Source organism: Mustela putorius, unplaced genomic scaffold (assembly GCF_011764305.1).
Source record: "Mustela putorius furo isolate JIRA1106 unplaced genomic scaffold, ASM1176430v1.1 tig00003863_pilon_pilon_pilon, whole genome shotgun sequence".
Taxonomy (NCBI): Eukaryota; Metazoa; Chordata; class Mammalia; order Carnivora; family Mustelidae; genus Mustela; species Mustela putorius.
Genome location: NW_025422015.1, coordinates 18,149,344 through 18,175,949, shown reverse-complemented (window position 1 = coordinate 18,175,949; position 26,606 = coordinate 18,149,344). Strand labels below are relative to the sequence as shown.

Sequence of the window (26,606 nt, the reverse complement as noted above, 5' to 3'; positions counted from 1 at the left end):
ATGCTGGAGAGTCAGAAAGAGTAAACAGTTGTGGTGGTGGTCCTTAACTTTGTTGTTTGCCAAAACTGTGAGTATTAGGGATAATGAAGATGATGTCATTAATCACTCAAGTATAAGACGGTATAAGCAGAACTCTTTTCCCACTTAAAGATACAGCCAAGTGTGGTGAGGAGCAACATCAGTCAGCAAACGTGGCGGCTGTATGGTATTCCCATCACAAAAGCTTTCTAAACACTTTTGGGATTTCTCTACTGCCTTGAACAGATGGCCTGTGACCTGTAGTAACTTTGTTCAGATCCAGGGCCTACAGAACCCAGGCTTGTCTCCAATCACTAAATGGAGTCCCACAGGGCCATGTGTGATCTGGTCCTTACCAGCTTCCCCAGCCTCATGTATCCCACTTGTTAGTTCTGATTATCTGGACCCCATCCCCTTCTAGCCATTCCTAACTTCCTTCATTTACTCAGCCACCTTTAGGTTTTTGTGCCCATAGTTTATTACCCAGAATAAATACCCTTCTAGCTTATCTTGTGTCTTCAACTCCCACTGAGGACTAGTTCAATGTTAGTTTTTCTCTTCCTTATCCAATCAGAATACATCATTCAGGAACTCTTCTGCACCCATCAAGATGTGGCCAGTGTAGCTGAGCACCTATGAGAAACCTCCTTCTCAAAACCACTTGTGTTCCTCCCCTTCCTCAACACCAAGTAAAAGGGTGCGTCAGGCACAATCAGTCAGTCTCTGGGCACCAAATATAGGAACCTCCTAAAGTCAAAGTGTCCACTATACAAAAAGTCTGCTTAATTCTCTTTAATTAGGACTTTAAACACACAAGAATTATCTGAGAATAATATAATCAAAATAGAAATAGTTTCTACTGAATTTAATAAATAAATTCAGCATAAACAGCCAAATATAGATAATTACATTGCTGCACTGGGAAGCCCTCAATGAAGGTTTGCTGAATGAATATTTTGAATGAAATATTCAACTAAAGTGAGACGTTAAACCTTGACATCCTTCCCTTACAGCAACTGGAGATAATTGTCTTCGAGGGATTAGTCCAGTTTTCAACCTGCTCTTTGCCCTCTGATTTCCCATTCATTCATTAAACAAATATTTGTTGGCCGCCCCCATCTAACAGGTACTGCAGGTGTCTGTTTATGCGTGCTTCAGGCGCCTTGAGGCTACCCAGAGCAATGACTCAATGTCCAAATTAAGGGGGTAACATGGACTAACACTGGATGGCAGCTGGAAAAGCCATGGTTTTCATGGCTTCTCTGCTTACAAATAATTGTATATTCTTGAAAGTAATAATAATTTATTGGGTACTTACTTTTTCCAGGCACTATTCTAGTTGGTTTACGTATATCAATTCTCATGTGATCCTCAAGATGAACCCATGGTGTAGGCAGTAGTAATATCTACATTTGACGTATGAGGAAATTTTTGAGGCAGAGAACTACTGAGTAACTTGTCCAGGGTCATGCATCTGGTAAATGCTGGAGTCTTGCTCTCAACTCAAGAGTTCATATTCTGATCATCGTAAGACCTTTTGAAAGGGAAAGTCACCTAACTTCATTGGCCTTGTTTGTTTACTACATCTAGAAAGTGACTGGTTGGCCACAGTGCTTTCCCAGATCCCTCCCAGATTAGCAGTGCATGTTTCTGGTACTGGAGCTGCCCTGCCCATGCTACAGAGCCATGACTTTTCCTGCCTTTTTCCTCTGCCCCTCACATGAAACTCTGTTTCCTCTCTCATCTAATGCTTTCTCAAAATCTGCTACTCTGCCCAGCCTGGCCTTACCACTTCAATCTTGCCCTGCCAACTTCTGTTCTCAAGACGACTCTGACTTTGCAGGTTACCCTCTAAGGGGCGAGTGCTCTCCATCATGGGAGAAGACAATTTTTCCCCTCGCAAAATCCTATGACTTACACAGTAGAGCTGTGTTTTCTTGCTTTTAGACAACCCCATGAAATGGCCCTCTCCACCTTCCACCTCCTTCCTTCCACAAAACAACGTACACACCAGGCCCCATTACAGGTTTCAGAGTACATAAAATGCTTTCACACATATTACCTTAATTATTTCAGTAAAAGAGTGACCATTGTCATTCCTTCTCCTTCTACAAAGAGGTTCAGAAAGATAAGTAGTATTTCCAAGATCACACAGCTAAGGAGGGATTAAATTTGGGATTTGGATCCAGATGCTCTAATTTCTTTCCACTATGAACAGCAATGCTGTTCTCTTTCTATACTGCTTGCTGCTTTCTCTGACACAGAATATCTACGGACTTCACTCTTAAAAACTCACTATGTAAAAATTAAATATTTATGCCTTCACGGAAGTTAACTGTAGCTACCTATGAACACCTATGACTCCAAGAAGAAAAACAAAAGATGAAATTGTGTTGCAAAATTCTGACATAATTTTTTCTGACTTTATAAGTGTTTGTGGCATAGGTTTTTGCGTCTGATATAGGGGAATTCTCAGAGACCATTCCAAAATTATTTCCAAACTGCCTTGGACCCAGATGTCCACTTAGTTGCTATGGCTGGGTGCATTAGAGAGATATCTTTGTTACATTCCACAAGCCATCAGCCTTTGCAGGTACAGATTCTGCTAAAATTGTGCTGGACCAAAAGCTTTTAGCCATTGTTTTATGCAATGAAAAATGTGATATTCAAAGTGAATTTCGATATGTGCAATAGAACTCAAGCATAAAAGTGCATGGAGAAATTCTGCAAATACTGGAGAGCACAACAACACAGGACAACTCTGAACCTGTGCATCCTTTGACCCCAGGATCTCCTTAAGTGGGGATCCAACCCGACATTAGATGGACAACCTTTCTAGTGCCCTCTACTGTCCGTGGCACTCAATAATGATGTCGTTTTGAATATTCAGGCATTCATTCATTCATTCATTCACTCATTTGATAGACAATGGAGTTCCAAGCTTCCACGCCCTTGTTAGACTTTGGGAGTTCAGTTTCTTAACAGAAGCTATCTTTTTATGATCTATAGACCTAGGCTATTTTCTCTCGAGACTTGTCTTCTGGAATCTGGTTTTGATTAGTAACATTCTGTTTATTGTTGGGGGAAAATGTGAGATGGGAAGTGACCCAGATATTATGAAATGCCTTCTCAATGTTGGGTTTCCCCCTTCATCACCACACATAGCTCCCCATCATGTGGCTGCATCTAACAGCAACACTTACTGGTGTGTGTATACGTAAGAGTCCAGAAAACAAATTCCTTTCATCCTACCCCAGATAATCTCAAATTCCAAGCATGTCCCACAGAACTGCATTAAAGAAATATTCATTCATTCATTTAATTAACATCAGGAGTGCCTATCATGCACCAGTCATCATGCTAGACACTTAGAGGTTCAGAGGTGAACAAATAAAACAGATGCGTCAGCATACAGGCATTTGCCTTGATTACTGAAAGCCTCACTAGAGAAATTCTTGGATGGCAAATTTGCAGAATCAGAGCACTCAGAGATGGGGTGAGGGTGAGGTGAAGTCAGGCTGTGCTGAGGCTTGCCTACTCCCGGCTGGCTTTCTTGCTCCTGACACAGATGAAAAGTGCTTCATTGACCACCAGAAAGCAACCACGGTTAACACTTCTTCAGCTTGGGAAACTCAGTTTTGATTTTTTTTTTCCCCCCTGGGATAGGTCTAGTCATATGCTAGAGCTCTTCATGTTGTTTTTTGTTTAATGCTCTATCAAGCACAGTCATGGGCATGTTGGGTTTTTCTGCATTTCTGCAGGATCCAGCATTCAGTTACTAGCTCCATGGGTATCAAAAGGCAATCAAGCCAATAGTTTTCTAATCTTTGAATCATTGCCATGATGGTGTACTCTTGAAGTTAACAATTCCAGTGATGCCCCTTGCTTCTCCACGCTCCCAGTTGTGGCCCACCATCAGTTCCCCTCATGAGCCAATTCTGCATTATCAACACTCATTTCTAGATGCCTAGCATATAGCCTTTAGTGAGCTTCTGAGCACCTAATTTCATGTATTAAATGTCTTTCTACTTAAAAAAAAAAAATAGCTACAACGATGGGAAGAAAATAATCAAGGAAGCACAGCCTTTTAATTATTTGCTGATAGCATTTAACATTACCTACTTGCAGAAAATAGATATTGCCTCAGCTGGAAAACCACCCCAAGCAATGAGGACTTCAGTTTTGGGTTTTGTTTGCTAATGTTTCCTCCCATCCAAAGATATTAAGACACCTGCCCTAAAAAGATCAATTGCTGGTGGCCTGCTGAGAGACTAATATATTCAAATGATAGGAAATATCCAGAAAAATACAAAGAGTATGAAGTCTTATTCGAAGCAGGAAAAATAGTAACTGATTTAAGAATGACAGAGTGCTGCCAGTTGAATAATGTATGAACTTTTCACTATCTTTAATATTTTTTATTTCTTTTTTAAATGTTTTTTTATTTCTTTTGAGTATATTAGTTGCTATTATCATTATTTTAAGTATTTTCATTTCAGATATAAATTTCCCTTAAGAAAAAGAGTTTTTGAATACTTTAGTGTGATTTGTAAAAATCACGCCTAATATCAATTTTTCATAACTAATTTTATTATGAAAGTATTGAAAAAATATAGTTCACATAAGCAAAATATATTTTTTGCACATTTTGCAGAAACATGATTTAACTAATGGAAAATATTTTTAATTTAAAATACTAAGATGTAGTATTTTATATATTTATATTACATAGATAATGTAGGTCATCCATGTTTGTCTTCCTGACTAAAAGGCAAATTTTAGATATAATATAGAACTTTTTAATATATAGGAATTAGCAACCAAATTGTGAACTATTCTGAATTTTTAGATTAGAAATATTCATTTTTAATCCTCATAATAATGAGAATTAAAACTTAATGAATAAATTATATTTATTCATTTATATTTTTGTATTACAATCTCATCTACCGTACTTTAAATTAGTACATTCTTATTCACAATGAATTAAAACTAAACATAATGATACTAAGATGTAGACAAGATTGCCTTGTTTTACAAATGAGAATGCAAGTTTGACAAAACTAAATAAATCCTCCATAATAATATAGTTGGTAAGTGATGGCAACAACAGTATTTGAACTTAGATCAATCTAGTACAAAGCCTATGCTCTGATAGATTAAAACCCAGGCAAAAAGCCAGCGGCTGAGTGAGGGAAGAGGATGTCAATGGACATGGTCTACTAGACCAAGACAGAGAGGGGTCCAACAATAGTCCAACAACATTAAAGAATCTGTGTCTGCCCATCAACCGTCAGGTAAGCTGTCAGCTTTCATTCTGTCACTCACGGTAGTGGAGTATTCTGTAGTGAGTGGTACTCTCTTGGCCTCAATTTTCTATTCTCTTAAAAGAGTATCACAAAAGGTTAGGATGAAAGATGTGCAGCACTTAGAACAATGCTTACTTAGCCCAGAGTATGGGCTAAATGGATGTCAGGATGTCAGCTATTCTAATCTAATTCTAAGCTAAATTAGATTTAGATTCTAATCTAAATTATCTATTACTACTAGCTAATCTAAATTAGCTATTCTAATCTATTCTAATCTAAAAAAGATTCACAAATCTTTTTTTAAGGGTCTGGTAAGTATAAGGCATCAGGATTTTTTTATTTTATTTTATTTTATTTATTTGAGAGAGAGAGAGAGAGTGCACAGAGGGAGAATGAGAGGGAGAAGCAGATCCCTGCTGAGCAGGGAGCGTGATGCAGGGCTTGATCCAGGACCTTGAGATCATGACCTGAGCAGAAGGCAGATGCTTAACCAACTGAGCCACCCAGGTGCCCACAGGAAACAAGACTGTAATAAGGAGGCACGTTGGGAGCACTAACAATGAAAGTGGTTTGAATCTTCATGTCTTTGAGGGCAACAAGCATTCAAACAGGAGTTAATGTGCAGCATATCCTCTGTGCTTAGAAGAACATATGCCAAGAGGATTTCTGTTGCCAGCAGGGCTCTAGCTCCTTGGATGGAGATTTCGATAATTATGACCTATTATTTGGGGTAGTGTTGGCTGGGAGAGATGGACAGAACAAGAAGAGTTGGTATTAGGATATCAGGAAAAAAAAAAAAAAAAGATGGAGATCCTGTAGAGAAATGGGATTTTGAGAAGTAGGTAGAAGCCTGGCATCAGAACCAGGTCAAAGTCAGGATCATGAGCAGCAAGGAGCTTAAATGGGAAGTCCCAGCATCCATGACCAGGTAGAGCCATAAGGAGACAGCTGCAGCACCCGAGAACCCAACAGGGCATGAGATCTTGCCTTATGGAAGATCCTGCGGTTTTCTGAGACTCGGACTCTGTGGCTTAGCCCAATTAATCTCTTAAACTGGGTCATTGTCCTAGGTTGCATAGCAAGCATGAGTGTGGCAGCCAAGGCCCTGTAAACACTGGCATCAATGAGAAAAAGCACTGGAAAGAATCCGGTTTCTTTCAAGTCCTGAGAACAATCAGATCCCCTCCTGGGCATTGCTTTAAAATCTGTTACCACCATTAGGTAACTTTATGAAGCAGAGCAATTAAAGAAGTATTTAGAGGTGCCTCAGCCATTCCCCAGACAGCCAGGGAGATGAAGACACAGAAGAGGATGGTCCGGTGGTCATCAGAAGAGCCATCACACCTGCTCCTGCTGCTCAGTCACTAGCTGTGTGGTCAGTGAGCCCAGGCGGGCCATGACTGTTAAGGAATGCATGTTTCAGGACTTATAGAAACTTATTCTGGATTTGTTTATGTCTAGGAAAGACAGCAAGACCCCCATGGCACAAGTCACACCCATACCCATCCCCACCTGCCTCTTTAGGAGCATATATAAGATTGCCTTTGAGTTTGGATGGCGATGGGAAATCATGCGACCTCCACCAACCATCTACTTCCAGCCCCTGTAGTGAAAGAATGGAAGCTCTTCAATCCCAGCACATGTGGGGGCTTGGCCATTAACAAAGGGTAAAGGAGCACTCCAGAGTTGTTTCCTTCTAGGACCCAGGATATAGATTGATAGGGCTCCTTAGCACTTTGGTTTTTGCCAAGAAGTTGAGAACATTTTTAGAAACCTCTGCTCTTTCCTTTAAAAATAATTATTAACTCTTTCGGGTCATAAAAATACCCCTTGGAAAAGGAGGTAATGCGGAAATGCATCCTAGCAATTTGAATGGGTTTCACCTTTGCCAAAACACAAACAAAACAGGAACAGATGGTTGGATCAGACTCCACGGGTTGTTAATCCTCACATTTGCTCTCTGATCTGACTTTGCGGCGTATACCAGCATCCCCATGTTACTTCCAAAGAAATGAAGCGTGGAGAGATTAAATAGCGTGATAAATATCACATGATATTTAGGTCAGCAGAGTAGCCGGAAAAAAAGCTCATGATACAGACTCTCCGCCTAATATTCACTGCCCTCTTGCAACGTTCAGGCACATCCAACCTCCCTGCTCTGCCATTCCATTCTCTTGATTCACCAGAGCAACTGGCTTCCTTCCCTGAGCCAAATGTCCATCTCTCTGATGTAGGTCACCCCAGAAAATTAATTAGTTTGAACGTATATGATCGAGTTGTCAATTACCCTCTCAACCTGCCCTCCTTAGTACCACAGGATTTCATAATTATGAATGACAACATATATGCTCCATGTATCACCCTCCTACCCTGATTTTGAGCTTCCTTATTCATTGCCTATTTTTATGCTTTTTCTGTAAATTAATATGTCTACAAACAATATGTACTATTTTTAGATATCTTCAACTTCATATAAATTGGAGACAGTTTTTATATGTTTTATATGATTTGAAAATTTTATGTCTTTGCATGATTTGAACACTATATATTTCACATAATTGGAGCATTATCGTTATATAACTTTATTATTATACATTCACATGTACATGTCACACATATATAATTTATGTTTTTAAAATATGTATAATCCTCCCCCAAATAAAATATACATAACCCTAGTTCATTCATTTTAACTACTGTATAGCATTCCAATGTATGAAAAATATATGTAGCTGTTTTGTAGCTGGACGTTAAAGTTGTTTAAGTAAATTTCTCCAGTCATTGGTCTAGAAGATGACTTGCTATGTCATTGGATATGCACATTTCAACTTTACTATATTTTGCCAATTTTTCTCTGAAGTAGTTCTATCATTTTATATTCCAAACCCCAGTATGTGAGAGTACCCTTTCCCTACATTCTTGGTAACAATTGTTCTTACCAGACCCGTAAGTTTTGCCACACAGATGAATTCAAAATAGTCCTCATTTTACCTTTAATTTGCTGGTTCTTGGTTATTAGTGTGGTTGAATTTATTTTCTGTGTTTATTGACCATTTGGATCCCCCCTTCCATGCATTGCTCGTACCTTCATCCATTTTTCTATTGAATTATGTGCTGTTTTCTTCTCAGTTTTAGAGGATTTATTTACATATTCAGGTACTAACCATTTTTCAGTCATATACATAAATGTAGTCCATTCTCAATAGCTGATGGTTATCTCCAGAGTTCACCTTGCACAAAACTTTTAACAAGCAAGTTGAAACTAAGATAAGATAAGAAAGTTGCTATTTCCATGAGTCTGTGAGTTCAGGAAGAGCATCACGAGGGCCACTTTTTCATCATTTCCTTATTTGTTTCCTTCAGGTTCAGAGAGTTCAGTGTAGGCCACCTAGTTTTGTGCCTACAATATCTGTGTTTGATTGCAGAGTGGGTAGTTTAGAATAATTTCAGTCTGAATAAGGACCAATTTTGAGAGTGATTAACCTCAGAGTATTAGATCTAAAGATTACATGTCTTCCACTGAAATAGAAAACATTAGACACCTAATTCATCTCTGGCTACAACTCACAACTCCTCAGAAGAGCACACAAAATCAGCCCTGGGCAGACTCATGAGGCATGAAGGAACAATTTATCCCAACTTACCTCCTAAACATTTACTACCAGGAAATTCTCTGCTTGTGACATAAATCCCTCGACTTAATTAACCAAGCAAAACATGAAAAGTAGAGTGAAGTTATGGTGATGTCCAGTTATGAAGACACATTGTCTTGGGAACACTAATATAAGATCTTTAAATAATTATGGCTTTCCTTCTCTTTCAGAGGTGTGGCGAAATCTTGTTTGAAAACCCTGATCAGAATGTCAAATGTGTTTGCATGCTAGGTAAGAAGCCTTCTCATTTTATATATATTAAGTATGTTGATGTCATGTGGACTTCCTGTTGCTCTGTAGCCTTACTGACAGTCTTTTGTTGCATATTACAGAGGCCTATGGGTTTTTTTAATAGGTGTATAGACAGGGATAGTACATTTATATGTGGAACACTTGATGATAAAAAGGTTTAGATTTTATTAACTGTCAATAAGTCAAGAACCATGCTTCTTAGTCTGTCAGAATTACTCTTGGATCGTCGGCATAACATAGAATTGGGTGCCTTGTATTGAGGCAAATGTGATGAAAAATAAGAATCACACTGTTGGGGTGCCTGGGTGGCTCAGTGGGTTAAGCCTCTGCCTTTGACTCAGGTCATGATCTCAGGGTCCTGGAATTGAGCCCCACATCGGGCTCTCTGCTTGGCAGGGAGCCTGATTCCCTCTCTCTCTGCCTGCCTCTCTGCCTACTTGTGATCTCTATCTATCAAACAAATAAAATCTTTAATAAAAAAAAAAAAAAGGAATCACACTGTAATTCCTAAACCAGAATGGTAAGTAAGTAAACTATTAAGAATTTACATCACAGCACAAAGCTCTTACTAGAGCCTGGGAGAAATATACATATGAACTAATTTAAAGTTAGCACAATTACTGGCATTGCCTTTGTAACAGAATTGCAACATTGTAATGAAAAATCATTTGTTCTTGTGGGATGATCTATCATCAACACCTTTCACAAACCTTTAAATATATAATATTCAGTTAAGAAATGAAGTTGATATGATTTTCCTCATTTTATAAGTTAGAAAGCTAGTAAAGAGAATATAAGAGATGTACTTCACCTCCAAGTAAGGAATTGTCCAAATTATAACATAAATGTTTTTAAACTGTAAAGGTTTAGGTATAGTATTTAAACTTATTTAAATCACTAAGCTATGTCTATTAAGCTTTTGGTTAATTATTCAAATAAAATAAAACAGTAGCTTGGATAAAGAAAAAATAATCCCTAAATTTGACTCACAAAAATCTTACCGTTGTCCATTCCAATCTTGAAAAATACTCATTAGCAAAGAACAAAAGGATTCATTCTAGCTCTTCCATTTTCTCTGGTTAGCTCATAGGTTGACAGCCAGGTTATTAGTGAGATGATTCAAAAATCAGCAAGATAGAGGCATGGGATGGTCTTGGTAATGTGTAACCTAAGATAATCGGATAATAGTAACCAAAGATTGCTCATGGCTTGAAAAATAACCAAAAACATAAAAACCAAAACCTAACAAAAACAGATACCATATTTCCCAACCTCCTGATCCTCCTCATTTTTTTGTAATAGTATTTTAAACCTTTGTTGCAGTTCTTATATGTTTTCATTTTAGTTAAGATGGTGGCTATATCCCCTGTTAAATGAGTATTTTATTGGAAATACATAACAAGAAACATAGCATAGCATCCATACAGCCATTTCAAATATCCCTTATTTCTTATGAGATAGATAGATAGATAGACAGATAGACAGATAAGCAGAAAAAAATTCTTTGTCCAGCCATTATATCCCAATGTTGGATTTGGGAAAACATTCCACCATCACATCAAATCTATTCATCAATTAACCCATTTAATTTTTTCAACAATAGGATGAAGCTGGTGCTGTTATTATCTTCATTTTATAGATGAAGATAATAAATTGAAGTAAATTTTCAAATAGGGTACCTTAATACTATTAAAATATTATATGATTATAGTAAGTATAGTAATCTAGTAATTTCAATCCATTTTTTTTAAACCATAATCATTTTAAGCACACGAGCATCATCTATTTTGCCTGAATTTTCCTTTGTCCTGGTTTCCCTGTGAGTTACTTGTTTAGTTTATAGCAAGGACAGGGATCGCAGCAGACTGTCTACTACTGCCTATAGATTTCTCTTCCCTAAAGTAAGGCCAGTCATCTTCCCATCTCTTCTAGATTATATGGAATGTTTTGTATAGCTGCCAGAACACATTCCTGGCCATGAAATGCATCCCCAGTGAATCTGCCTGATTATACAATATTCAAAAACTAGAAATATACTTTATTAACCAGTTCCATGTGACTATTACCATCATAACAATTATAATTAATTGAGCACTTAAATATATGACAGGTGGAATCTATCCTAAACACCTACATAATTAGATCATTTATTCTAAGCAAATTAAGGCACAATATCTCTTTCAAAATACAAATAGTCTTGGTAACAGCAGTATATTATTAAGCCTGCAGATTTCATTAGTTTATTAGATTTCTATTTTCTTAGTGATATAGAACTAAATAATATAAAGTCATTATGAGAATGGAAATTTTTATTAGTTTGAGGACACAGGAAAAGTAAAGATGGAATAGAAAGAACATTCATGCATTTTACCTTGAAAATGGATGGTAGATGGTTATGTGGTGTCAAAAATAATACCATGCCTAGAAAGCTTGATATATTCACATAGTGAAAATTGTGCCCTCAAGGAACTTGCATCTAAGAAGGTTTAGACTTTTTCCTGCTTATCTTTTTTTTTTTAAAGATTTTATTTATTTATTTGAAAGACAGATATCACAAGTAGGCAGAGAGGCAGGCAGAGAGAGAGAGAGAGGGAGGGAAGCAGGCTTCCTGCGGAGCAGGGAGCCTGATGCGGGGCTCGATCCCAGGACCCTGAGATCATGACCCAAGCCGAAGGCAGCAGCCCAAACCACTGAGCCATCCAGGCGCCCCTTCCTGCTTATCTTTTTAAGAGGATTGTTACAAAATTTAACTGAAACATTTGCAAAGTTCTTTGAAATCTTAGATGAAGTAGAGTACAAAATGAAATTATTAAATTATTATGGGTATCAATACACATGCATAACCCACCATTAACAGGTTGTACCCCTGGTGTACCCAGGTGTACTCGGGGGCCATCATTTCACAGCAATATGGTACAAGATAATAAGAGAAGTGACGTCAAATGGTTTATTCCCTTAAAATAAGAGAAAATCAAGTTATGAACATGTGACTCACTATAAATGAGAGCATATCTTATATTTCATCAAGAAGGGGAATTTATACTCACACAACAACAAAACACCTCTTCACCATTATCTGAAGTATTTGTTGCTTCCTTTGAGAGGAAACTGTGATCATGCACTTATGACTTCCTAAAGCATTTCTTGAGAAAATTTTGCTCTCCAACAGTAAAAGATAGACTCTGTTATTTTAAGGGACTATTAAGTTTTCTAATTGTTGCCAGTCATAAGCATCATTTCTTTTTTCGCAGGTAATGTTACCACATTTTTATTAATAAATCAGAATTTCCAAACAAGAAAACCAAACCAAACATTTATGCCACCTCAGAACTGAGATCCCTAAGGGAGGCCAACCAGAGACATCCATGGTTTTAAGTTGTGAAGTTTGGGGCTCACTGTAACCCCCAAGAGTTCCCTCTTTTCCCACTTACATGCCACAGTGCTCTGGCTCCACACAGTGGAGACAGAATATGGAAGAGGGTCACTAGCCAGGGACACCGTTTGCCGTTTCCGTCTCTCCTGCTGGTGCATCCCCAGATCATTATGAAAAATACTTCGAGTGTATGAGTTAAGCTGTGTAGTTCATAACTTTCAGATGTAAGCCATCCTCACCAAAGTTGTGCTTCTGACTCATTACATTCAATGAGATAGAAGTGTAAAATTCACCTTGAATTACTCTGAAACACGAATTCAATGCAGTTTTAAGTGGGAGCAATGACTGTCTTGTGTAGGTCTTACAGAGAATCATTTCTGGGTCGAGGGGAATGGTTCGTGTTGGATATGAAGGTAAATAAAGATGTCCTGCAGGGCTGGCTACACTGAGTACTGAGTATTCATCCCCTCAGAGAAGGCAAACATGGGCAATTGAGTTAAGCATCAAATTGTAACAAATGTTACTTTCTTCTTCCCTTTATCCTTAGGACATATGTTTAAACTCCACCCTCCCAACTCCATCCTTTTTAAAATTTAGTCATAAGATTTCTCTTAAGCCCCAACTGACCTCAGAAACTCATATAACTATATCCAAGGGTATATAGCAAGACCTGTGTCTTACTTAGGTATAATGAGCTGATACCAAAAGAAAGAGGAAGTGGAAGAGAAATTAGCTCTTATTGCACAAGTAATGTATAAAGTATGATGAGTTACAAAGGATTTTACTTTTTAAATATAATGAATCAAACTGACTCACAAAAAGTCAAGCATATTTTTAAGAATTACATAAAGTGAGCAGTGTTGATTCCCTTCTTAGTCTACTTGCTGACCTCACTCTGTGAAATGATAAATTTTGGGAAAAGAAACTTTTAAAAAAGAATTCCCCAACAGACTTGATGCCTCTTATAACTGCTTCTTTCTCCTTATTCTTAGAGGGAGATTCTCTTAAATAGTAAGCCTTATTTTGTAGTCGTTTGGGGAGGAAGGCTGTTTTAATTATTTGATTTGAGTACGACTGACACACAATGTTACATTAACTTCAGATGAACAACACAATGATTCAGCTTCTCTGTACATTATGTTGTGCTCACCCCAAGTGTAGCTACCATCTGTCATCATACATTATTACAATATCATTGACTGTGTTCCCTAAGCTGCCTTTTCTTCCTGTGAGTCTATTCCATAACTGGATGCCTTTGTCTCCCACCCCCCTTCACCCATTTTTGTCCATCCCTCCACCCCTTGCCTCTGGCAACCATCAGTTTATAAGTCTGATTCTGCTTTTTGTTTGTCTGTTTATTCATTTATTTTGTTTTTTTAGATTCCATATTTGAGTGAAATCATATGGTATTTGCCTTTCTCAGTCAGATTTATTTCATTTAGAGTAATACCCTTTAGGTCCAGCCATGTTGTTGCAAATGACACAAATTTATTCATTTTTTTTCCTTTGGCTAAGTAATATTCTATTGTGTATGTATATACCACATCTTCCTTATCCATTCCACTATGGATGAACGCTTAGGTTGCTTCCATATCTTGGCTATTGTAAATGACACTACAATAAACACAGGCGTGCGTATATCTCTTTGAATTATTTTTATGTTGTTGTTTTCTTTGGGTAAATACCCAGTGGTGGGATTATTGGATCATGTGGTATTTCTATCTTTAATTTTTTGAGAAAAATTCCTACTGTTTTCCAGAGTGGTTGAACCAGTTTGCATCTCCACCAATAATACACAAGAGTTCCTTTTCCCCCACATCCTCATCAACACTTATTTCTTATCTTTTTTGTTTTTAGCTATTCTGACAGGTGTAAGGTGATATCTCATTGTGGTTTTGATTTGCATTTCCTTTAATCCGTAACTTATGGCATTTTGTTGGCTCAATTTCTCCAACCTTTATCAAGGTTTAATTTTATAGTTTGAAATTTTCAGTGATGCTGCTTTTATTTCATCTGTGATGTTTTCATGCTAATTGGTGTCTTATATCAACATAAAATATGCAGTTTTTTAGAACCATGGCTTAGAAGAGGGTGTTCACACTGTCAGGCTTTTGGTTGAAGTTTCTTATAAATCAGTTAAAATGGTTACCAGTTTCAAAGCAAAAAATAACACAAAATCAGTGTTTTACTCGCATATAACATAAGCAAAGAGAGACTTGTTTTCTAGCCCCACCGCTGAAAAATTAACTGTGTATTCATAGAATATGTTTTGTCTTTAGGCTTTAATTTATTGTTTTTCTGCAAAGTGGAAATAGAAACATCTGTTCTTTCTAGCCGAGGGGTTATTCTGGTGATAGAATAAAATGTTCTATGAGGAGACATTGCTTGCTGTTAATGTCCTAAATATCATTTATGCATCAATAAATTGGTAAATAAATAATAAACAATTGAACACAAATTGATGATAATCAAAATAATGAATTATTTATTGATGACATTAATAGTGTTTAGAAAAGCAACTGAAAAGTGAAACATTATATAAATATGAGAACACTTCTTTAAAAGTATTGAATACAGGGGCGCCTGGATGGCTCAGTAGGTTAAAGCCTCTATCTTCAGCTCAAGTCATGATCCCAGGATCCTGGGATCGAGCCCTGCATCTACTTGGCAGGGAGCCTGCTTCCTCCTCTCTCTCTCTGCCTGCCTTTCTGCCTCCTTGTGATCTCTGTTTGTCAAATGAATAAATAAAATCTTTAAAAAAAAAATAAAAGTATTGAATACATTCAAAATTGTATGGTAGCTCGAAGTCATCCTTCAATATTCATTCAACAGATATACACTGAATATCTATTATATGCAAGGTATTGTACTGGACACTAGTAATGCATGGCCAACGGGACGTGTGTCTTGCCCTTGGAGGGTTTACCTCCAGGAAGCATTTCAAGCCCTGAACCCCAAAATCTGCAGCATCAGCTTGAGAGAACGCATATACAAAAAAATAATAATAATAAAGATGAAGTATGTTGAGACTTCAAAAGATGGAAAGGGCACATACAGCTGGAATATGAAGACGTGTAGATTTGGATATACAGAGGCTGAGAAAATGGCAGGATTCTAGCTGGATGCATGGCCGTATTCGAAAGCCCAGATAAAAGAAACCTGGGGAGAAGGGGGCAGCAGGAAGTGTTTCAGGCACAGGGATGATGAAAGGATAAGTTGAAAAGGAATTGGAGGCCTGACTGTGGACAGTTTGACTGCTGTCATTAGCTCTAAAAAGAGCAGAAGTATCAGATAAGAGAGAGTTCTGGTCTTTTCTTTAGAGAGTGTTTTTTTCAGTCCTAGAATTTTATAGAATACTCTATAAACTAGTTTCTACTGTGCAGTTGTTAAGTACAGCCATTCACCAGATACTCGTGAAATTAAATACTTTTAACTCAACATAATATTTGGACCTCATCACCTGAATTCTAGGTTTGATTTTTTTTTTAAAGATTTTATTTATTTATTTGCCAGAGACAGAGGGAGAGAGAGCGAGTGAGCACAGGCAGACAAAGAGGCAGGCAGAGGCAGAGGGAGAAGCAGGCTCCCTGCCGAGCAAGGAGCCCGATGTGGGACTCGATCCCAGGACCCTGGGATCATGACCTGAGCCGAAGGTAGCTGCTTAACCAACTGAACCACCCAGGCGTCCCGGTTTGATTTTTTTTTAATATGTTCATTTAATCATTTCTATTTGATACTAAATATCATAGTATTTCATTTAAGAAGTAAAACAGTACTGTTATCTTTTATACTAGAGAAAATTGATATTTTTTATGTTTTGGAACTTTGACATCTAATAAAATGGGGAGTTTTTGATATTAATAGTTTTCTTTTTTTCCTCTGGCATCAGCATATGATCTCTGTATATAGGCAATTTTGAGGTCCATAAATCTTTTTCTCAAAATTAATACACACTGTTTCAGAGAAAAATAATATTTGATATCAAAGTGGGCCACTGTAGTATAACAGAAAGAACAGGGTATTTAAAGGAACCAGCTTCAATGCTGTGGCTAAAGACAAGTCACTTAAAGTTTATAACTTCAGTTTACTCTTCCCTAAAACAGAGTCAGCCATAAATAATAATAACTATTATTATGTACCTTATCAGTTTTGTTAAGGATCAACTAATAAATATTAAAACATTCTGTAAACTTTTAGAAGTACTAGAAATATAAGTATTATTTTTGTTACATCCTAATAACTAATTTGTTCTAAGTCATTACATTTTATTTGCTATCAGCTGAACTTTTAATATGCCAACTGACAGTTTTGATATATTACAAATATTAAACTGTCTCAGCTTGGGGGAGCCAGGGTGGTTCAGTTGGTTAAATGTGTGACTCTTGGCTTCAGCTCAGGTCATGATCTCAGGGTCATGAGGTCAAGCCCCACACATGGCTCCACACTCAGCGCAGAGTCTGCTTGAGATTCTCTCTCCTTCTCCCACTCAAATAAATAAATAAATCTTTAAACTATCTCAGTTTGATTCAAGTGAAGAGATATTTTCAAGTGCCTATTTGCAATCTATAAGTAAGCATCTGCTCCTCAGAGGTTATTACAGCAAGATTGTTGTTAAGAGCTATTTTATGTGTACCTGACCTTAAAACCGAAGGTCTATGTTTAAAAACAAAAGTTTCGAGTTGCTTAACTTTGATTTATCAAGATTAAAATGCCTCAGGAATTTGAATTAACTCTAACTTGCTCTGACAAAGCACTTCATTCACATCATATGAAGAGATCGATTCGTTATTCCTATATGCCTGTGCATGGATGATATTCTCTGCCTTTCAAAAGAGAGCAAATCGAAACCTGGATATTTCCAAGAAAAGGCAGTGGAGGCATTATCCCCATCACTCAGGGTCAGCTTTGTTTTATGTTTCATTGCATTTATCACCAAATGACATATTTTACATTTGTCTGTTCATCGCTGTGCTGCAACATTACCCCACCAGCAGAATGCAAATATCGCAAGAGCAAGGACATAGTTTTATTCACTGCTGAGTGTCTAACAACTGGAATGGCGTTTAGCTACCTAAGCCTGTAACGGGGACCCAATATTTGCTGAATGGATACCTGTCAATGCATTTGTGAGGACAGCATCACCATCTGCAGGGCATGGAGCAGGTGTATCAAACACCAGTTGGTGTAGAATTTAAAACCATCTGTTACCTCAGCCAAGGGATAGGAGAGCTCCTACATGAACTAATCAGCAGTTTCCCAAGCATATTACTTTAGGTTACAGGATGATAAATACGTAGTTCTTCTCAAATAGAGAGTTAGAACCTAGCCTAAGAATCAGGTGACTAACACATATTACTTGAGCACCACCGTATGCTCAACCGCCCGCTCGGGGTATTCTGAAAGTTGATATAATGAGCAGGTAGACTCCCTATCATGACAGTTTCTTCCTCTGCAGATGAAACATTGTGTTGAGAAAACAGAAGGAGGCCCATTATTTTGCCTTCTTTATGTTTATAGGAATAGACAGAAAATTATTTTACGAGGTTTATGATTTAAAGGTTTTTTCTGCATTATCTCCCTGACTTTTAGAATTTTTATTTGGAAGTCATTATTGCCTTGCATAAGAAAAATAAGTCTCCTGGTTTCACGGTTGCTTTCTCTGGAATGCTGCAACATCTCCACAGCAACAAAACACCATGCTTCTGAATGCGGCCTGGATCCACGGCTCCAATAAGAGCTAGCTGAGAATAACAACACAAGCAAAGGGCATTCAATCAGAACTGAGGCTATCAAATCCCTAAGTGATAGAAGTGTCAGTCTTGTAGTAGTTTCATTTTCTCTCTGAAGGAAAAGACCCTTCATCTGAAGCTACACTTCAAAAATTTTTTTAATCATCAGATATTTATAGATACGTATGGAGTTCCAGGGTAGGGATGAGAAGACACTGAAGTTGGTGCTGATCTCCAGAGGCTTCTAGTCTAGTGGGGTGTGGACAACTACACAGACAGAACAACCTAGCATGATAGAACATAAGCAGGATGGGCCTGGGTCTTGTGGAAAGAAAGAGATGCATTAGTGTCAGAAAGGTCTGTGCAAGAGGTGATAAGTAAGTGAGTGTCAAAGAGAAGTCCTCACAGGACTGTGAGGCTGGGAAGGGGCAGCCTGCTGAAAAGGACATTAGCATTTCCAGGCAAAAGGAGCAGCAAGTGCAGGAAGCTTAATGTGACCAAATAAAGAAACTGTAAGTCATTATGCCTGAAGAATAAAATCAGAGGAAAGAAATGATAAGATAATCAAGGTGGAAAGGAAGGTGAGATTTAAAGGGCTTTATAACAGGACAAACAACCATTTAAGGATGTTCAAGCCAAGGAGCTACAGTGTAAGATTTATGTTTCAGATGGATCCCTTGGTTTGCTAGAGAATGCCCTGGAGGAGGACAAGCCTGGAGAAAGAGAGGCCAGTTTAGGAAATCGCAGTAATAATTAGGCGAGAAATGATGAGTCCTGCCCAAATGGAGACAACATCAAGGAAGAGAGGAGGCACGAAATTCAGGAGACTTTGAAAGGGGATGATAGAATTTTATAATGGATTGAGTATAGGAAATGTAGTTAAATAGAGGTGCTTTTTCACCCTCTCTCAGACAACCTTCCCCAGTAGGGGAAGAAAATAGATTTGCAACTGGGAGAAATGATGAGTTAAATTGTGAACACAGCAAACCTGAGATGCTGAAGGAACTCCAAGACATAGTAGAGGGTCTGGAGCTCAGAACAGTGATCTCTGAGAAGGAATTGATGACAATGTATCAGTGGTGATGTCCCCAGAAGAAGGTGAAGAGGAAGATGAATGGCACCTCGGATTGCTTGGAAGAAACACACTGAAGGGTTGAGCAGGATCAAGAAGAATCTCAAGAAGGGTAAATAGGTTGGAGGTTAAGAATGAGTGGGCAAAAAGATGGGAAACAAGAGAGAATGCTATTGTCTAAGCCATAAGGAGAGAGTTTCAAAAGGAAGGTCATGATAAAATGTGAAGTACAGAAGTCAAATAAGATCAGGCTTAAAGGCGTTCATTGGATTCAGCAAACTGAAGGTAGAATCAGCAAGAGCATAACTAGTCGAAGGTCAAGGGTGCGGAGGGTGGTGGTGTGGAGCCAATGAGCACAGAACCAAGGAGGGGCACTAGTCTATCAGGAAATTCGTCTGAAAAGGAAAGGCAAGAATAATGATAGCACCTAGAAAGAGTTCTTAAGATGGGAAGGATTTGAGAATGTTTTGATTCAGGAGAAAGGAAAAGTAGAGGAAGTGGCTGAATATTTCTGAAGATAAAGGGAATAGCTGTGAGCTATGTCTTCCCATTCCAGCAGAGAGAAGCGGGGAAGGTGCACAAGGAAGAGTAAGGATGGAGACACACCCATCAGGTGGAGATGGGCAGAGACTGAGATTTCCATTTAATTGTTTCCCTTCTGGTTAAGAAGAACAGATGATATCCTGGAGAGAATAAGGAGAGGAATCGAAAATGCAAGCATGAAGAGGCAGGTAAAGGTTTGAAATTAATGTAGGAAAGAGAAAAGAACTGACTAGAGATAGGTCAAAGAGAACTGTGTTCTGAGGTCAAACTCTATAACCTAAAATATCAATGCCCATCTGTAAAAAAACAAACAAACAAAAAATGCATAAAACACCGACAGAGTGTCCAAAACACATATTTCCAAAAAGTAACTGTTGCCTATCCATGAACTCTGCCTTCCCTTTTCTCCTTAGGGGTCTTCTCCTCCAAGTGCCAGCCAAGGTAACCTGCACAGGACTGTGCTCCTTGACCCTTAGTCACAAGATCCTCCTCTCAAACTGTCAATGTTGAATTAGTTCTCCATTTTTTCATCTAGCATGCATATTCCAAGGGAGTAAGTGTTAAGCAAATCTCTCGATATTTGAAGGGATTTAGTTCTTTCAGATGTTGCTTTCATAAGACCTTAAAGTTGGACGCAGGTTTGATGGTCAAGTAGATGGCAGTAACTTCTTCTCCCAGCCTAGTTCACCTGCCTGAACTCCAGTTCAGGGTTGATCAGGTCTCAGACTTGTGACCACACAAAATAGTATAAATGTTTAGGTCATTCCAACAAATCAAGGATTTTTCCTCTATAGCAATTGTACTGCTGAAAATGGAAACATATTCAATTTTTTAAAAATACTGTGTTTGTTTATTTGAGAGAGAGAGAGAAAGCATGAGCAGTCAGGAAGAGCATAGAGAGAGAGAGAGAGAAGCAGACTCCCTGCTCAGAGGGGACCCCGATGTGGGGCTTAATACCAGGACCTTGAGCCTGTGACCCAAGCTGATAGCAGCCCTTTAACCAATTGAGCCACCTAGGTGATCCAGAAACATATTCAATTTAAAAACAAAAAACAAAAAAAACTGTGTGACTGTGCATGTCTATTTTCTTTACTTTCCTTCAGGGAAAGCTCCTTGGGAAATTAGATTCAAATGTTAGCATCTTTGAAAGAGCAAGTTGTCAGTTAGTATATTTAACATTAGTAAATATAAACTAATATGTGTACATGTGTTTAAGTTTCTATTTATCAAAAGCCTGATATCCCTCAACAGTTGAAATTGTAGTTTGTGTATTTATTGGCCCTTCTACCTGCTATTAGTCTATTTAGTTATTAGTTTATTTAGGTAGAAAAATTTTCTTATCTTTTCTATTGAAATACAACTTAAATTCTGTGAAGTATCCAATTTTTATATGCGCAGCTCAATTAATTCTTATAAAGTTAATACATTTATGTGAAACCACACAGATCAATATAGTTTCCCTCATGCCTCCTTCCCAACATTATTTCCCAAAGATTCCATACTGACTTACTGACTTTTATCACATCCCCTAATTTTGAAATATATAAAAATAGAATCAAAGAGCATTTTCTACTTTCTGTCTACCTTCTTTATTTATTTAAAGATTTTTTTTTTTTTTTGAGAGAGAGAGACAGAAAGAAAGCACAAGCAGGGGGAGGGGCGCAGGGGAAAAAGCAGGGTGAAGGACTGAGGGGGATACAGTGGAGGGAGAGGTGCAGAGGGAGAAGCAGGCTCCCCGCAGAGCAGGGAGCCCGATGTGGAGCTTGAACCCAGGACCCTGTTATCGTGACCTGAGCAAAAGCAGATGCTTAACCAATTGAGCCACTCAGGTGCCCCTATGTCTACCTTCTTTAAGTCAGCATTGTCTATGAGATTCATTCATGCTGATGCACATAACTACAGTTCATTCTTTTTCTTGTTTATTTTACTTTAAAGCAGACATAAGCAAATTATAGCCCATGGGCTAATCTGGACTGTCACCTGTTTTTGTGAATAAAGTTTTATTAAAACATAGTTATGCCCACTCGTTTCTATATTGTCTATGGCTGTTTTCACACTGCACTGGCAGATTTGAGTAATTGTGATAGAGACCATACGATTCCCCAAACCCTTCATTGTTTGAGGATCATTGTTATAGAGTATTCCTTGGTGTGTGCGTGTGTGCGGGCATGTGTATTTATTTTATTTATTCTAGTGGTAATGAACATTTACCTAGCTTTGAACTGAAACACAAATAATCTCTGGTTTTGAAGTGTTAAAAATGTTACTGCTATCAACATTCTTGCATGTCTTTTTGTGTAAAATACACACATTTTCTCTTAAGTATTTACATAGAATTACAACTGTTGAATAATAGGGTATGTATATGCTTAGCTTTAACTGATTCCACCAAATTGTTTTCCAAAGTGGCTGTACCAATTTACCCTCCCAGCATGTATGAAATCCAATGAATAATTTAACACTTAATAATTATCTTTGAGTAAAAGTTAGAATGTATAATTCAGCATTCAACTCTATACAAACATTTTATGCAGTAGCCTCTAATGAGACCTTGTGTCATTTACATAAACTAATCATCAGGTTGATAATGGTGTAGTAAAACACATATACTTCATTTGTTGATTAACAATGAATTACAGAGTTGGAGTTTGTTGCACAAATGAAACTAATAGTTATTTTTCCTTGAATACTTGGAAACTGCTGTCCCACAGGTGATCCTAATAAGTGCATCTCACCCGCAGTGGAACTATAAACAGAACCCCAATTCCTAAATAAAAACTCTTTTATGTTGAGATAATTAATTTCCATTTTTTTCTTTTACTACAAAATACAAAATCAACCAATTTTTTTCAAGATTTTATTTATTCATTTGACAGAGAGTACACTAGTAGGGGGGGCACAGGGAGAAGGAGAAGCAGACTCCCTGCTGAGCAGGGAGCCCAATGTGGGACTCAGTTCCAGGACACTGCTATGGTCACCTGAGCCCAAGGCAGATGCTTAACCAACTGAGCCACCCAGGGGGCCCAAGATTAACCCATTTTTTTAAAGATCTGAAGTTCTATGTATGAAGTTATAATATGAAAATTATAGTGAAGACATCTAATTCTGACAAATCAATAGTCTAGTCATTAGCAGAGTGAGTCTATAAAATCACATAGCAGAGTGATTCTAATCTTAACTTCATATGTGTTTCATGGATTTTATTCACACTTGCTTTAAAAATAAAACAGCAAAATTTTTTATTTTCCCTTTTTACCTTTTTGCCTTTTTTTTCTCTTAGTTTGGGTATTTCCAGGTATGCTAAAAGAGTCACCTTTACCCAATATCACAACTGAGTGGAATAAGAGGATTATAGTTTCCCAGTACTCAAGGATGTTTTTGGCTTTATTGATGGTGGGATCGTGCATGATTTTTATTTTTCTTTTTGTTTCTCTATACATTCCAAGTGTTCAGCAATGAGTAATCATTAGTTTTATAATATAAGAGATTTCATAACATATCATATGTTAATTTTAAAAACAGTTAATGGGACATACTGGCGTTTTGTTTAGTCCACAAGAATTTATTGAACAACTACTATGTGCCAAGAATTATGCTAAATGGTAGTTATCCAAGAGTGAAAAGAAATTGTTTCCGCCCTCAAGGAGTTTGACCTAAACATCCATTAGAAAGTGTAGGGTCGTCTGGGTAGCACAGTGGTTTAAGCAACCAACTCTTGATTTTGGCTGGGGATTGGGCTTCATGTTCAGCATGGAGATCTGCTTGGGACTTTCTCTCCCTCTGCCCTTCCCCTCAGTGCACATGCTTAGGGTCACTCTCTCTCTCTCCCAAAGAGGGGGAAAAAAAAATAAGAGAGATTTAGGTTGTTTTTCTGATTTCTTAGGGCACGAAGCTTGTTTCTTATGGTTTGTTTGCCTTACTAAAACCTACACCTGACAAGTGTCAAAGCTTTGAGAACTTATTCCAGTGGTGAAATGGACCTACATGGGGAGGTGTTTGTAATAGGAACTGTGCCTTGGGGTAACCAGTAGTTTGGTTGCTACAGCTTGGAGAGGAATTGTGGTTTTTATTAAATTATCTCTCAAAAAGTCACTTTCTCCCAAAACAAATGGACTCTCTGAGATCAACCATTCCCTCTGCAGAGTTTCATGGAATCCTAGCAATCCTTTGCCTTGTGTCATAGCTAAAAGCCCATGAAATAGCACAGAAATTGCAAAACAATATGAAAGTCAAGTAACTGAGGTTTGTGGTTCCATGGCCAGTGGAAACTCTCCAGAACAAACGTGCACAGAATCTGTTGTACCAGGGGTCAGGGATGGCTCACTGTACAAATGCTGTGAAACGGTATAGAACAAAACCCTGTGGAACTTCCTTAGATTCTCCAAATTGTAACATGCATACACAGACGTCCTGACTCTGTCTCAGAGACCCCCTCAGGGGGTTACCATGAGATATTTCAAATACGCCAGGAAAATTCATAACTTTCAGTAGGCAAGCAAGCAAACGGGAGAAGATTGTAGTTTTCCAAGTTCAAGATCTCTATTTCTTTCCTTTTCCTCAACAGAGACTCAAAAAGCACAAGGTTTTTGTCTAAGTGAATAAAGGTATACGTGCAATAATTGTAGACAACTAGCTATTCTACTTTCAGAAAGAAACAAGGAGAAATGTTTAATGGTTCTGCATGTCCTAAAGTCTATCTCAAATATAAGAAGATCCTGCAGACATAGAACTGTATTAAGAACTACATATATACTGCGTTTTCCCAAATATGTATGGTCATAAATGTGTGTGTTTATGTATATAATTTTAGTTGTAGGGAAAAAATTAACTTTCTTTGATTCATCATATTTTCTCTTTATTTCACAACCTTCATCCCATCAGCATGTATTTATAACTTTTAGAGTAGAAAAAAAAAAACAACATAAAAAAGAAAGGACCTTTGGTTGTGGGATTGCATCGTATGACACTATAATGGTCGATACGTGTCGTTATACATTTGTCCAGACTCACAGAACGTACACCAAGAGTCAACCCTGTTGTAAAGGGGAAATGTGAGTGATAATGTTGTGTCCATGTAGGTTCATCAGTTGTCACAAATGTACCACTCTGGACAGAGATGCTGATAATAGGGAGATCTGTGCACATGGAGGGGCAGAAGATATATGGGAAATCTTGGTACTTTCTGCTCAATTTTGCTGTGAACCTAAAGATGTTCTTCTTAAAAAGTCTGTTTAAAAAGGAAGAAAGAGGGATGCCTGCATGGCTCAGTGAGTTAAAGCCTCTGCCTTTGGCTGAGGTCATGATCCCAGGGTCGTGGGATCCAGCCCCACTTCGGGCTCTCTGCTCAGCAGGAAGCCTGCTTCCTCCTCTCTCTCTGCCTACTTGTGATCTCTGTCAAATAAATAAATAAAATCTTTAAAAAAAAAAAAGGAAGAAAGGAGGAAGGGAGGAAGGAAGACAGGAGGGAGGGAGGGAAGGAAGGAAGGAAGGAAAATAAGGTAAGAAGGAAGGGGGGGGAGGGAGGGCGGGAGGAAGGACGGACCTGCTGGCAACTCAAAAAAAGGAAAAATCCTTAAAGCGTGATAAAAAGAAATTGGAAAAAGCTGATAGCAGTGTCCAGTTGTGATCTCGTGCGCTCTGGAAAGGCTCTGAGATGTTGTTCAGGGACAGGACCCCAATGGAGAACTTTTCTGAGAAATGAGAGACAGGCAAGTCTTTGTTCAGGCTCTATCATCTAGTTTATTGTTTTCTCACAGGAAAATTAAAATGTGTTGTGACCCCTTTAGCCATCCATCTGTTTTTCAAATTAAAAGTTTTTTTTCTGAGTCTATTTTTAAAGTAAACCTTCCACTGGAAGGAAAGTCAGTGGCCTCCCTAAAATATATAGCTTGTAAATTATATCCACAACTGTTGTCATTACAAAGAGCAGTGTTGAACACTAAGATTTCTAATGCACAATTATAAATTAATGACAAGGGAAGGAAAATATTGTTTTGTATGCTATCTTGTTTATAATATGAGCCTGGTTAATCCAGAGCTTGGATCACCTAATATCCTATGGCTGTATGATTGAATAGTGCTGATTCATCCAACAAAAATAAGCTATTGAGTACCTACAAATGTGTACACTCTTCTAGGCAACAGAAAAGCGGCAGAGAATAAAACAAAAAAACACAATTCTTGTCCTCCTGGAGCTTAGATGTTAATGGGACATGGACAGCAAGCAGCATAAAGAAGTGATTTATAGACTACATTATTTTAAGGGTAACAATGATAGACACGCTCCTAAGAAAGAAATAAGGCAGCAGTGCCTATAAGGAATGGAGTCATGATGAATGGGGGAGGGGTGCAGATTTTAACTAGAACAGCCAAAGTTTTCCCTGAGAAGGTGGGCATCAGCCAAGCTCTGCAGTAGTGTCCTATGTATAGGAAAGAGGACATGACAAAGCCATGAAGCAGGAGTGAGCCGGCAGGACCCAAGGAGCAGAGGAAGACAAGTGTGCTAAAGGCTTGGAATGAGGAGGGAGAGCTAAGAGATCCTGGGAGCCAGATCCCATGAGTCATTGTGCAGATTCTGGATTTATTCTGCAAGAGAAGAGGAGCCATCGGAAATTTTTGGGCATTGGTGTCATGTTTTAAAACACTGGATACATTATG

General features: G+C 38.0%; 1 protein-coding gene across 2 annotated transcripts in view; it reads left to right on the top strand.

Moving 5' to 3' along the window:
- The window catches only part of PDE7B (phosphodiesterase 7B), a 310,452-nt gene that overhangs the window by 91,851 nt on the left and 191,995 nt on the right, over window positions 1-26,606 (top strand). The window contains exon 2 of one of the 2 annotated variants that reach the window (XM_004740264.3): window positions 9,151-9,211. In XM_004740264.3, coding sequence (XP_004740321.1) covers window positions 9,151-9,211 — 61 coding nt within the window. Of the gene's footprint in view, window positions 1-9,129; window positions 9,212-26,606 lie in introns of those variants that run through there. The other variant, XM_004740265.2, reaches the window with a different exon arrangement.